General features: G+C 37.8%; 2 protein-coding genes across 2 annotated transcripts; both read left to right on the forward strand.

Moving 5' to 3' along the window:
* Positions 1-10699: 10699 nt before the first annotated feature.
* On the forward strand, positions 10700-11331 carry LOC143536793 (uncharacterized). Its single transcript, XM_077030707.1, has 2 exons — positions 10700-10729; positions 10888-11331. The coding sequence occupies exons 1-2, from the start codon at positions 10700-10702 to the stop codon at positions 11329-11331; spliced, it is 474 nt and encodes a 157-aa protein (XP_076886822.1).
* Positions 11332-11411: 80 nt separating this feature from the next.
* Positions 11412-12876, forward strand: LOC143536794 (uncharacterized). The gene is made up of 2 exons (XM_077030708.1): positions 11412-12006; positions 12101-12876. Exons 1-2 carry the CDS (start codon positions 11412-11414, stop codon positions 12874-12876), a joined length of 1371 nt encoding a protein of 456 aa, XP_076886823.1.
* The last annotated feature ends 279 nt before the right edge of the window (positions 12877-13155 follow it).

Consider the following 13155-nt stretch of genomic DNA (forward strand, 5'->3'; position numbering starts at 1 on the left):
CGACTCATAATAACTCATATTTCATTTATTAACCGAAACTCGAAAAACGGGATGTTACATATATATATATAGTTGTTTTTATTGCATATTTGCAATAGTGTTATATTATATACAAAAATAAAAAAATCGATATAGTGCATATGTGCATTAGTATTGTATTTTGCATACAATTATTAGTGTTGTATTTGCATATATTGAATAGTGTGTATTATATAATGCATTTGTGTTATATTATATGCAATAAAACACTATCTTATATATGCAATACACATTAATGCACATATGCATTACATCGACAGTTTTTTAGGAACAATATCATCTTATTAGAAGGACATAAAAAAATCGCAAAATGTTATTTTTAAAAAAATTAAAATTAATTCTTTAGTAGTTCTCTGTTCTCTTTTTAAAAAGAGTTCTTTCTAGATTCCACCCACACACATATATATATATATAAAATCGTATGTTTATATAACTATTTGTTTAAAAATCAAATACAACATTTTTAAGAATATTCAAACTAATAATATTTTAAACTACATATATATTTTTTATATATAAGCTTACTTAAAGCTTTAACGATTCTAAACACTTAAAAAAAGTGTGATATCGTTTTTTTCGCTTATTCTCGTTAGGTTATTTATTTAGTTTATACATTTAAATTAGGCCAAATAGTCGGAATCTTCGCGGAACCAACCAACTCGCTTAAGCCGTCTATTTGTTACCGCCTTCTATATTTCACGTGAATTTCATAACCCCCTTCTAAATATTTACATTTTGGGGTGTAGCATGTACAAGATTACATTATTTATTCATTTTCACTGCAATTCATCTACATATATTTTTATGTTATTTTTCCAATTCATGATTATTTATGCTTTACATGACTAAGTGCTACATGTTTACTTTATTGTTGTTGGAGACGCATGCTCATACTCATACTCGTAGTGGGAGGATCTGACGGGACAAACCCACGCCTCTTAATATTTCGGCCATAGAATGGAGGTTTTCATTACCCTTATTAGCTTGACTTTGTGCTAAATCGAACGATACTTTTATATTTATTATTTTTGCATTACTTTTATGAATGGTCAAGTACGTAGAACACATGAATTGCCATTTCAAGTATTATATATACATAAACTTATGAAAACTCACTAACATTCGTGTTGACTTATAATTTATTTTAACCATGCTACGGGTTTAAAAGTATGAAGACTGGAACATGAAGCATAACGATATTATTAAATAAACATTTATCTTTCATGTATTTGTTAACTTTTGTTTGAACTCGTATGAGTACTTGAGTATGCATTTTAATTAAATAGATTATATTGTCTCAATTAATGGTGTCACTTGTGCTCGTATGCGATCAAGTTACGACCCGATGTTTAATCCGCTGTCGATCGGGGTGTGACAATTCAAGTCAAGTTGACAATGAGCATCCAACATGGCACTAGACGATGTTGGTTCGACTAAAGTAGATGTCGTTTTTGATTGTTTGGATGGTCGGGAAAGACATGGCGGGACAGGCGCCCACTTTCTTGAGCTCACACATTGCCTCCAATCTTTCAACATAGAAAAATCATTCTTCTGTTAAGATTTATACTGTTTTAGGGCAAACACAATTACGTTGGTATCGTTCATGCCGCTTTTTATGACGCCGTTTGCATCACGGTTGTACCGTTGGCGAAGTTGGTTATTTTTGTTTGCATTGCCGGCCATTTGCTGTAGACGGAATCGTTCTTGTGGTATTCACCCAACCCATTGTAGCACAAAACTATAAATGTATACTCACCCAAAACGTAGGGGAAGGTTTACTGTCACCTTCGATAAAAATAAAAATAATATTTTTTCCCTAAAAAAAGTTGTGACATATATAAATAATTATTAATTTTTTTTACCTTAAATAGAGTCTTTGAACGAGTTAGTCCATGCACGTGCCAATACAATCTCCTCCTCCATTGTCCACGATAGTCAATCCACGCACGTGCCAATATACAATCTCCTCCTTCATTGTCCACGACATTATTTCACCCTTTTCTTTTGTGTTTTAATCTCTGGGTTTTTTTATGACTTCGTTTTGAGGTAGTGGAAACGACTTGTGGTTTGGATACTTAGGTTTCCGGGTTTTGGTAAGACATACCGGCAGTGGCGGATACATATTGAGCCCGGGGGAGGAGAAACCCCCACTCAACTTTAGCCCAATAGTATATTATTTTTTAAAATCTAGGTCCAATCAAAATAGACCCCTTCAATTTTTGTACCCTTAATCCTGCTGCCCCTCAATTCTTTTTCGTTTGCAATTGTTTATACTTTACTATTTTCTAATTTGTATCGAATTGAATTTATATTGGCATTTAAATCACAAGTTGTTGAAATATATATTCTTTTGTGTTTGTTATTGTATTTTATTAGCCGATATTCCCTCAATTTAGCTTTGTTAGATTGTTCTATCACTTAAAGAAGTGTCATAATTGTGGGAATTTCATGTGCTATAGATTATTATAATTTCTTTTTACTGGACTTATTATGACTTACACGTTCTAACATGATCCCTTCTTTTTACCCCCACTGACAAAAGTTTCTGGATCCGCCACTGCATACCGGCCATTACATGTCGATAAAACATAACATGGAACATTTGCGACTTTTGAGGGGGGCAGAATTACCAGTCAATAAAGCCCTTGTTGGTTGGCAATAAAATGCTTAGTAGGGTCGTTGTTATTTGCTATTAAATTAGGCCACCACATATGCACCGGATCCCACGGGTTCGAGTTCGGGTTCACGATTGTGAAAAGTTGAGAGTTGTAATTATTTTTTGAGATGAAAAAGTGTGGGTTGAATGGGAAGATGATAATGTAAAATGTGAGTTGTGTGTTATTAAGATTAATTAGTAATTTTTTAAATATTTAAACGGTAATAATATAGTTGAATAGAGATGGGCCCCACAAAACTTTTCCTTACTACCCCATTGCCCTGATACCTCTTTATACTGCCCTGGTGTAAGGCCCTAGTCCTGATACCCCTTTATACTGCCCCGGTGTAAGGCCCTAGTCCCGTTGCCCTACTTTAGCGTTGGATTTACTCATAAACAACTCAAAATATCAGAGTTAATTAAATTTTTTCGCGAAATAGATAAATGAAAACCATTCATTACATAAGTCTTAAAATTTAAACCATATAAAACATGCCTAAAGTTTTCAAACATCATAAAATTAAGTCTTCAGATGTCAGCTTCTTTATTCTTCTGCCATGTGTCCCCCTTCAAGCTAGCTGCTTCATTCTACTCACCTGCGTGCATACTAAAAGTCAGCTACGCTGAGTGAAATCTAGTTAATCAGGCAACATACAATACGCTCATATACTTCATACTTAACCTGCTTTATTTTCTTTCATACACTCATAAGCATATTCCTTTATTCTTACTTCCTTACTTTCATTCTTTCATATTTTATCTTTCTTTATATATACACTTATATGTTTTGTAGAGCATTTCGCCCTACTTCCTCGAGTATTATTAGGGTCCGGTTCCCTCTTGCCTCGGATATTATTAGGGTCCGGTTCCCCATTGCCTCTAATATTAACCGCAACATCAAAAATTTTTGTAATTTCATGCATCCTAAAACTATAATCGGTCATCCTTTCATGCAGGGGCGGATCTACGGTAGTAACGGGTGGTTCCGCGGAACCACCCGAGTTTCGAAATTATAGTGTATTTACATATAGAAAATAATAAAGGAACCACCCTATAAATTATACAGGAACCATCTTAAAAACATATAAAGTGCTTTCCCGGCTGGTAGTTTGTGGGTTTTGTAACCCAGAGGTCGCAGGTTCTATTCCCGTTTTTATAGTTTTTTTTTTTTTTTTTTTTTTGTTTCTTACGAAGTTACCCTAGCTGATGTTAGGGTTTTTTATAACAAACATAAGCAAAGCAGCACCTCTCTTCGCAAATAGGCAACAACAGTCGTCAGCAGACCAGTTTACACTTCAGAATTCAGCCACTGACCACCGTCCGCCGGCGCCAGCAGCCTCCGTCAGCCACTCCCGCTGCCCGCCTGCCCCGCACAACCCCTGACCAACCGCAACGCCGTCCTTATCAGTCTATCACTCTATCAGCCACTCAGCCCGTCTTTGATCCCCGTCCTCCTGCCACTGCCTACTCTTACTCGGAGTCTCGAATCCTCCCACTTTGAAGGTAATAATTCATTGTTAAATGTTAATTGTTCATAATTGTTAAGTGTTAACTACTTAATTTTTAAGCTATTTGTTAAATTTAGTTTTAGTTTGTTAGATTATTGGTTTTAATTTGTTAGTTTGTTAGTTTTTGTTAGTTTCTTAGTTTTAAATTTGTTAGTTTGAAATTGTTGATTTGTAGGTATTTTGAATATGAAGAAATATTATCAAAGTGAACCATCGAACCTTGGATCATCATCTTCAAGTAGTAAACCATTAAAAATAAATTTGCATGATCTACCATGGGATCCTTCCGAAAGGCAACCAATTTCATCTTATCACCCAAGTCAAAAAGATGTGTAACGTCCCGAAATTTCAAGATAATATTAATTATATTACTTAATAATAGAGGGAAAGTTTACTCGGGTTATCTGGAAATAGATAATAGAATAGGAGTTGGTATGGGTCGGGCTAGCGTTGGGTATTGGACGTGGGTTATGGATTTGGATTAATAGAGATGGGTTAAATGAGAATGGGCCTTAGGTCCATGGGATTTCAGGGATATAAATATCCCCTAAACCCCAAAATATCTTTCATATTTCACCAAACTCCCTAACACACACATACCCACTAACTTCGCCGGAACCGGCTGAGCCAAGGGAAGAATCGGGCAGGTCCGAGAGAGAGCGATTAGTTGTGTTAACAAGTTAAACAAGATCCAAACAAGCTCAAAAAGGTATGATTCTTGACCTTTAAGGTTTAAAGATCCAAGCTTTTTAGTGTATAAGCGACCGAAGATGGTCGGGAAGCGTAGTGGGTGATATTGAACCATAGCAAGGGTGTTAAAAACGCTCAAAATGCTGGAAAGAAACCGAACAGTGGCTGTCTGGGTAACTTCGCCTGCATCTGGGCAACTTCGCCTGCAAGCTAAGTTCGCCTGATGAACTTCGCCTGCAAGCCAAGTTCGCCTAATGGCAACTTCGCTGTAAAGTTAAGTTCGCCTAACTGGTAACTTCGCCTGAGGCCAAGTTCGCCTGATGACAACTTCGCCTGAAGCCAAGTTCGCCTGATGGCAACTTCGCTGTAAAGCTAAGTTCGCCTAGCTGGTAACTTCGCCTACATCTAAGTTCGCCTAAGGTTAACTTCGCCTAGAGCTAAGTTTGATTAGAAAATAAATTAAAAAGCGATAAGTTAAGTAAGCCACTACTAGGCCACCAGGTTAGATCAGGCGAGTATTGATACGTGTAACTTGTACAGTCAGCCGAGCTCAGATAGAGAAGGGATTTACAGCTATCAGAAAAAGAAGCAGAATTCAGGTGAGTTTCTAGCCCCATTTATGTGTTACGTTTTCGGGGCTGTGTGCATACTCAATATGTTTGTTAATACACTTATCCTAAGAGATAAGTGTATGCCTTATATGGATAATGTGAAATATATGAATGATTGCTTGATGGTACGTGAACGATCTTCGGATATTGCACGTACTGTCAGGTTGCAGCGCTAAGAATAAGGTAAGTATGTTATGTATGTTTATGTGTATGAACATGATAGAGATAATAGAAGAAAGAAATGATAACATATGGTTGTATGGTTACGAAGAGGGTACCGAGCCCTAGTAATACTCGAGGAATGTAGGGCGTAATGCTCTTTATAACGTAAGATATGAAAGTAAGATAATACAAAAGAAAGTAAGAAAGTATGAACGAAAGGATATAATTTTATGTGTATGCCGTGTATGGTATATGTGATCGATACGATTGATTGCTTGACGGTACGTGAACGATCTTCGGATATTGCACGTATCGTCAAGGGAGGTGACTAGCTCCTTACATGGATATTAAATAATAAAGTATAGTGTTCCTTTTATGGAAGGTATAGTGTTCCTTTTATGGAAGGTATAGTGTTCCTTTTATGGATAGTAAAGTGTTTCTTCTATGGATAGTATAGTGTTCCTCCTATGGAAATTTTATATGGTAGGTTAATGGTAATGGTTCTTTTAATAGATATTACGTGACGATCCTCCTATGGATATTTATACAAGGTTAAGGTAGTAATATGTGTCTTCGGATACGGGAAGTAATATATGGGAATAGATTGTATGTTGCCTGATTAACTAGAACTCACCCAGCGTAGCTGACTTTTAGTATGCACGCAGGTGAGCTGATTACAGAGCTAGCAAGAGGATGACGCATGGCGTGGATTGAACGGCTGGCATCTGAAGAAAGAAGTAAAGATGTTTTAAATATAAAGTTTTGTGTTATGGTATCAAAGAAAAGATTTAATGTTTTGTAACAAATGATTGATGTTTTATATTCCGCGAAAAGTTTTAATAAACTCTGAATTGAAGGACTGTGTTTATGAGTAAATCCGACGCTAAAGTAGGGCTACCGGGTTCGGGGCCTTACAAGTTGGTATCAGAGCATAAGTTCGAGAGATTTAAGCATCCTACATGCTTAGACTCGAACAGAGAATGGGATTTAAGTAAGAAAAGAAAGAAGATGCCAGTTCAAGAATGCCATGTGTCGCTCAAGCAAAAAAAAAAAAAAAAAAAATCAGTAAAGGTAAGGTGTATGATTAAATGATATATGTTAATGAGAAAGAAAAGATACGTGAGCGATAAGGATAGAAGTAATTGATTGTTTGATTTGACTAACTGCTTAAGTAGAACCAGCACAAATAGACTCATAAAGGGAAGCGAATAGGACACGGAAAGCAACGTGATCAGCTAGTCACAGCTGGCCACTGTTATTACCTGTTAGCCTTGCTATCCTTGTACTAAATAGTTCCTTGAGTGATGATGTTTGTGTTGTCCCTTTAAGAATACTGATGGCTGGAGCTGGAGAAGTTGTGGGAACTGGGGGTCGCACTGGACGTCGTGGCAGGCCTCGTCTTGTCCGGCAACCCTCGGTAGAAGAAGCTTCCCACACCGAAGATGAAGGGAGCGCCGCTGGAGGAGACCAGAACAACAACGAAGAAGTTCAACTTAGCCCTGCAGTTCAAGCAGCCATTGTTCAAGCTGTAGTTGCTGCTGTGAAGAACCTGAATCCCGAAGGATCTGCTGGAAGCCGTGAACGAACCGTTGAAGGGGCAGGTGGTAATAATAGAAAGGATGACGAGAGGGAAAGGGGTGACTCGAGTGAGGTAAAGTCTGTGAAAGATGATGATAGGAAGAGGGGCCGAGGCGGTTGCAACTATAAGTCCTTCAAAGGTTGTGACCCGCCTAAGCTGACTGGTTTAGGAGACGCAATCGCTACTCTTCAGTGGATAACTGCCATGGATAAGGTTATCCGCATTAGCGAGTGCCGTCCTGACCAAGCTGTCGGTTATGCCACTCAATCTTTTGAAGATGAGGCTATGTATTGGTGGGAGAGTGTGGAGCAGAGGAAGACCCGTGAAGAGATCAAGGCGATGAGTTGGAATGACCTAAAGGACATGGTGATGAAGAGGTTCTGCGCTGATACAGAAGTTGAAAGAGTGGAGATAAAGTTTCTGAATTTGAAAGCGGGAGAGATGACACAACGGGAGTATACTACTGAATTCAACCGCATGTCTAGGTTGGTACCTGACATGGTGAACACCGAAGCTAAAAGGATCAAGTGTTACGTAAGGGGACTTCCACGGAATGTTCGCACTTTGGTTAAGTCTAGTAAGCCCGCAACATTTGACTCGGCCGTGGAATTGGCCGAGATGATTTATGAGGACCTTGCCAACTGTGAAGGGGAGAAGATGGAACCGAAGAAAAAGAACCCAACCCCAGAACCAGAGGAAGCCAATGAGGTGGATCCACGCAAAAAGAAGGCAAGGCAAGAGGGGTTCACTGCTTGTGAAAAATGTGGGAAGAGACACCCCGGAGAGTGCAGAAAGGGATTAGGTGTTTGCTACAGGTGTGGAAGAGCAGAACATTCCTCTTGGGAATGTAATGATTACCATAGGTGTCACAACTGTGGAGGACGTGGGCACCTAGCAAGGGATTGTAAGAAGCCAAAGGGAAGACATGAAGGAGAGAAGAGTGCTTGAGGTTTAACAGATTCCTCCGTATGCTTAGAGAAGCCATTCAAGAAGGCTAGATGCTAGCCATAAGTATTAAATCTATGTGTAACTTATTGATGACTCGATGCGTGTTGATTTATGTTGAAATTTAGACTGGTGTTTATTAATTATGGTACGAATTGTCTGAATGCATGTTAGTCATGATAAATTGACGTGTTGTGATAGAGTGTCGACTTAGGCTTTAGCATTAATATGATATAAGACAAAGCCTCTTAAAGATCGAAACGAGACTTGGTACATTGAGGGCCTCATGGACAAGCTACCTTAAATAGCTAATACACGTGACCACCATTCGATGACTGCAAAGTCGGAAGTAAGAAGGGTAACTCAGAAAACGAAGGCGATTCAATAAAGCGTGTAAATATAAGAAGTTTTCCTTTTATAGGGAATAAGTTAGGTTTCGGGGACGAAACCTCTTTAAGGAGGGAAGACTTGTAACGTCCCGAAATTTCAAGATAATATTAATTATATTACTAAATAATAGAGGGAAAGTTTACTCGGGTTATCTGGAAATAGATAATAGAATAGGAGTTGGTATGGGTCGGGCTAGCGTTGGGTATTGGACGTGGGTTATGGATTTGGATTAATAGAGATGGGTTAAATGAGAATGGGCCTTAGGTCCATGGGATTTCAGGGATATAAATATCCCCTAAACCCCAAAATATCTTTCATATTTCACCAAACTCCCTAACACACACATACCCACTAACTTCACCGGAACCGGCTGAGCCAAGGGAAGAATCGGGCAGGTCCGAGAGAGAGCGATTAGTTGTGTTAACAAGTTAAACAAGATCCAAACAAGCTCAAAAAGGTATGATTCTTGACCTTTAAGGTTTAAAGATCCAAGCTTTTTAGTGTATAAGCGACCGAAGATGGTCGGGAAGCGTAGTGGGTGATATTGAACCATAGCAAGGGTGTTAAAAACGCTCAAAATGCTGGAAAGAAACCGAACAGCGGCTGTCTGGGTAACTTCGCCTGCATCTGGGCAACTTCGCCTTCAACGCGATGAACTTCGCCTGCAAGCTAAGTTCGCCTGATGAACTTCGCCTGCAAGCCAAGTTCGCCTAATGGCAACTTCGCTGTAAAGTTAAGTTCGCCTAACTGGTAACTTCGCCTGAGGCCAAGTTCGCCTGATGACAACTTCGCCTGAAGCCAAGTTCGCCTGATGGCAACTTCGCTGTAAAGCTAAGTTCGCCTAGCTGGTAACTTCGCCTACATCTAAGTTCGCCTAAGGTTAACTTCGCCTAGAGCTAAGTTTGATTAGAAAATAAATTAAAAAGCGATAAGTTAAGTAAGCCACTACTAGGCCACCAGGTTAGATCAGGCGAGTATTGATACGTGTAACTTGTACAGTCAGCCGAGCTCAGATAGAGAAGGGATTTACAGCTATCAGAAAAAGAAGCAGAATTCAGGTGAGTTTCTAGCCCCATTTATGTGTTACGTTTTCGGGGCTGTGTGCATACTCAATATGTTTGTTAATACACTTATCCTAAGAGATAAGTGTATGCCTTATATGGATAATGTGAAATATATGAATGATTGCTTGATGGTACGTGAACGATCTTCGGATATTGCACGTACTGTCAGGTTGCAGCGCTAAGAATAAGGTAAGTATGTTATGTATGTTTATGTGTATGAACATGATAGAGATAATAGAAGAAAGAAATGATAACATATGGTTGTATGGTTACGAAGAGGGTACCGAGCCCTAGTAATACTTGAGGAATGTAGGGCGTAATGCTCTTTATAACGTAAGATATGAAAGTAAGATAATACAAAAGAAAGTATGAACGAAAGGATATAATTTTATGTGTATGCCGTGTATGGTAGATGTGATCGATACGATTGATTGCTTGACGGTACGTGAACGATCTTCGGATATTGCACGTATCGTCAAGGGAAGTGACTAGCTCCTTACATGGATATTAAATAATAAAGTATAGTGTTCCTTTTATGGAAGGTATAGTGTTCCTTTTATGGATAGTAAAGTGTTCCTTCTATGGATAGTATAGTGTTCCTCCTATGGAAATTATATATGGTAGGGTAATGGTAATGGTTCTTTTAATAGATATTACGTGACGATCCTCCTATGGATATTTATACAAGGTTAAGGTAGTAATATGTGTCTTCGGATACGGGAAGTAATATATGGGAATAGATTGTATGTTGCCTGATTAACTAGAACTCACCCAGCGTAGCTGACTTTTAGTATGCACGCAGGTGAGCCGATTACAGAGCTAGCAAGAGGATGACGCATGGCATGGGTTGAACGGCTGGCATCTGAAGAAAGAAGTAAAGATGTTTTAAATATAAAGTTTTGTGTTATGGTATCAAAGAAAAGATTTAATGTTTTGTAACAAATGATTGATGTTTTATATTCCGCGAAAAGTTTTAATAAACTCTGAATTGAAGGACTGTGTTTATGAGTAAATCCGACGCTAAAGTAGGGCTACCGGGTTCGGGGCCTTACAAGATGAAATTAGACGGGCATATCTACTTAGAGGTCCATGTCAACCAACCGGGCATGATTGTCCTCTAACAAATTTTAGTGGTAAATTAAGACGCTTTAATGAGGAATGGTACACTAGTGAATTTGGAAATTGGTTGGAATATAGTGTCAAAGCGGATAAAGTGTATTGTTTGCATTGTTACTTGTTTTAGGAAAGTGGACAAAATGATGCATTTCTAAGTGAAGGATTGCGATGTCGGAATAGGTGTCGGGAGAAATTTAGCAATCATGTTGGAAAAATCAATAGTTTTCACAACAAAGCACGTAAAAAGGGGAAAGACTTACTTAACCAAGCTCAGTCTATACCTGTGGCTATTGATAAGGGAACAGATCTACATAAAAAACAATATAGAATCCGATTACATGCTTCGGCTAGACTTACCAAAGCATTGTTGAATGGTTCATTAGCTTTTCGTGGTCATGATGAGTCTGAAGAATCTCTTTACAGGGGAAATTTTATTGAGTTCTTAAAAGTGTTTGGAGAACTAAGTGAAGAAATTGGTAATGTTATATTGGGTAATGCTCCCGGGAATAATCAAATGACGTCTCCATCAATCCAGAAAGAGTTTGTAATTGTTTTGCAGAAGAAGTATTAAAGAGGATATTTGAAGAACTTAACGATGATGTCTTTTCCATATTAGTTGATGAATCGAGAGATATTTCTAAAAAAGAACAAATGGCCGTGGTTTTAAGATATGTTGATAAATTAGGATTTGTGAATGAGCGATTTATTGGCCTTGTTCACGTTATGGAAACAACCACGTTATCTCTTAAAGCTGCAATTGATGACCTATTTGCTCGCAACAACTTGAGTATTGGTAGGGTAAGAGGCCAAGGATATGACGGTGCAAGCAACATGTCCGGTGAGTTTAATGGTTTGAAAGCTTTAATTTTGAAAGAAAATTCTTCGGCATATTATGTTCATTGCTTTGCTCACCAACTTCAACTTGTTGTTGTGGGCCTTGCAACCAAACATTATGAGATTTACAGACTTTATAAAGAATTATCAAATTTAGTAAATGTTGTTGGTGGATCTTGTAAAAGAATAGATTTGTTAAGAGAAAGTCAAAGAGAAAGTTTGGGATTGAATTCGGAAGTTGAAACCGGAAGTGGAAAGAATCAAGAATTGTCACTTGCAAGAGCTGGGGATACACGTTGGAGTTCTCATGAAAAAACAATTCTCCGTTTGCTTACTTTATATCCTAGTGTTATTGACGTGCTTGAATATATAGAAAAATCAGGAGAGTTTTCAAATTACCAAAATGAATCACGTGGGCTTCAAGAATTCATAAAAACTTTTAATTTTATTATTATATTTACATTTGATGAAATACATCTTGGGTGTTACTAACACATTGTGTCAAGCGTTTCAAAGAAAAGATCAAGATATGTTGAATGCAGTTAAGCTAGTTAAGTTAACTGATGAAGGCCTAAAAAGGTATCGACTTGAAGGTTTTGACTCACTTTTGGAAGATGTCACATCCTTTTGTGAAAAATATGAAATTGAAGTGGTTGATATGGAAGCCGAGTATGTTGACCCGAGATTTAAAAGAAAGAAGACCGGTATCACCAATCGTCATCATTATGTGGTTAATAAATTCAACACGGTTCTCGATATGCAAATTCAAGAGCTTGGAAGCCGCTTTAATGAGGTAACCACTAAATTGCTTACTAATATGAGTTCTTTGAGCCCGTCTTGTAATTTTAGTGCCTTTAGTAAAGTAAACTTGATAAACTTGGCCGAGATGTATCCATGTGATTTTGATTTTGATGAAAAGGATAAGCTTGTATATGAACTTGGCCACTACATTACTAACGTGAAAAAAGATAAGCGGTATGCCAACTTGAGTAGCTTAGGTGATCTTGCTAAAATGATGGTGAAAACAAGATTACACACTGATTATCCGTTAGTGTATCGTTTAATAAAGTTATCATTGGTTTTGCCGGTTGCAACGGCAAGTGTTGAAAGATGTTTTTCTTCAATGAAGAATGTGAAAACGGATTTGCGTAATAGGATGGGTGATGAATACATGAACGATTCTTGCATTTGTTACATTGAAAGGGAATTCCTCCAACAAGTTTCGGTTGAAGAAGTAATGCAACGATTTCAAAAGATGAAGACTCGTATGGAACAACTATAAGCATTTTTTTTAATTCATAAAGACTATTGTATTGATATTATGTGTTTTTTAATTTCTAATGACGGTGTCTCTTTTATTATTTTATCGTATTTTTATTATGTAATGAACTTTTCCCGAACCATCGAACCGACCCGAACCTCAAACCGACCAGGAATTTTATATACCCGACTCGGTGAAATTGAAACATATAAAAGTAGTGCACCACCCAAAAAAAATTTCTGAATCCGCCACTGCTTTCATGGGTCAATTACCGTTGGACACATACACACACATAAACAT

The sequence above is a fragment of the Bidens hawaiensis genome, unplaced genomic scaffold (assembly GCF_021521415.1).
Source record: "Bidens hawaiensis isolate Kalapana, Puna unplaced genomic scaffold, B.hawaiensis_p1.1 tig00010928_1, whole genome shotgun sequence".
Lineage (NCBI taxonomy): Eukaryota > Viridiplantae > Streptophyta > Magnoliopsida > Asterales > Asteraceae > Bidens > Bidens hawaiensis.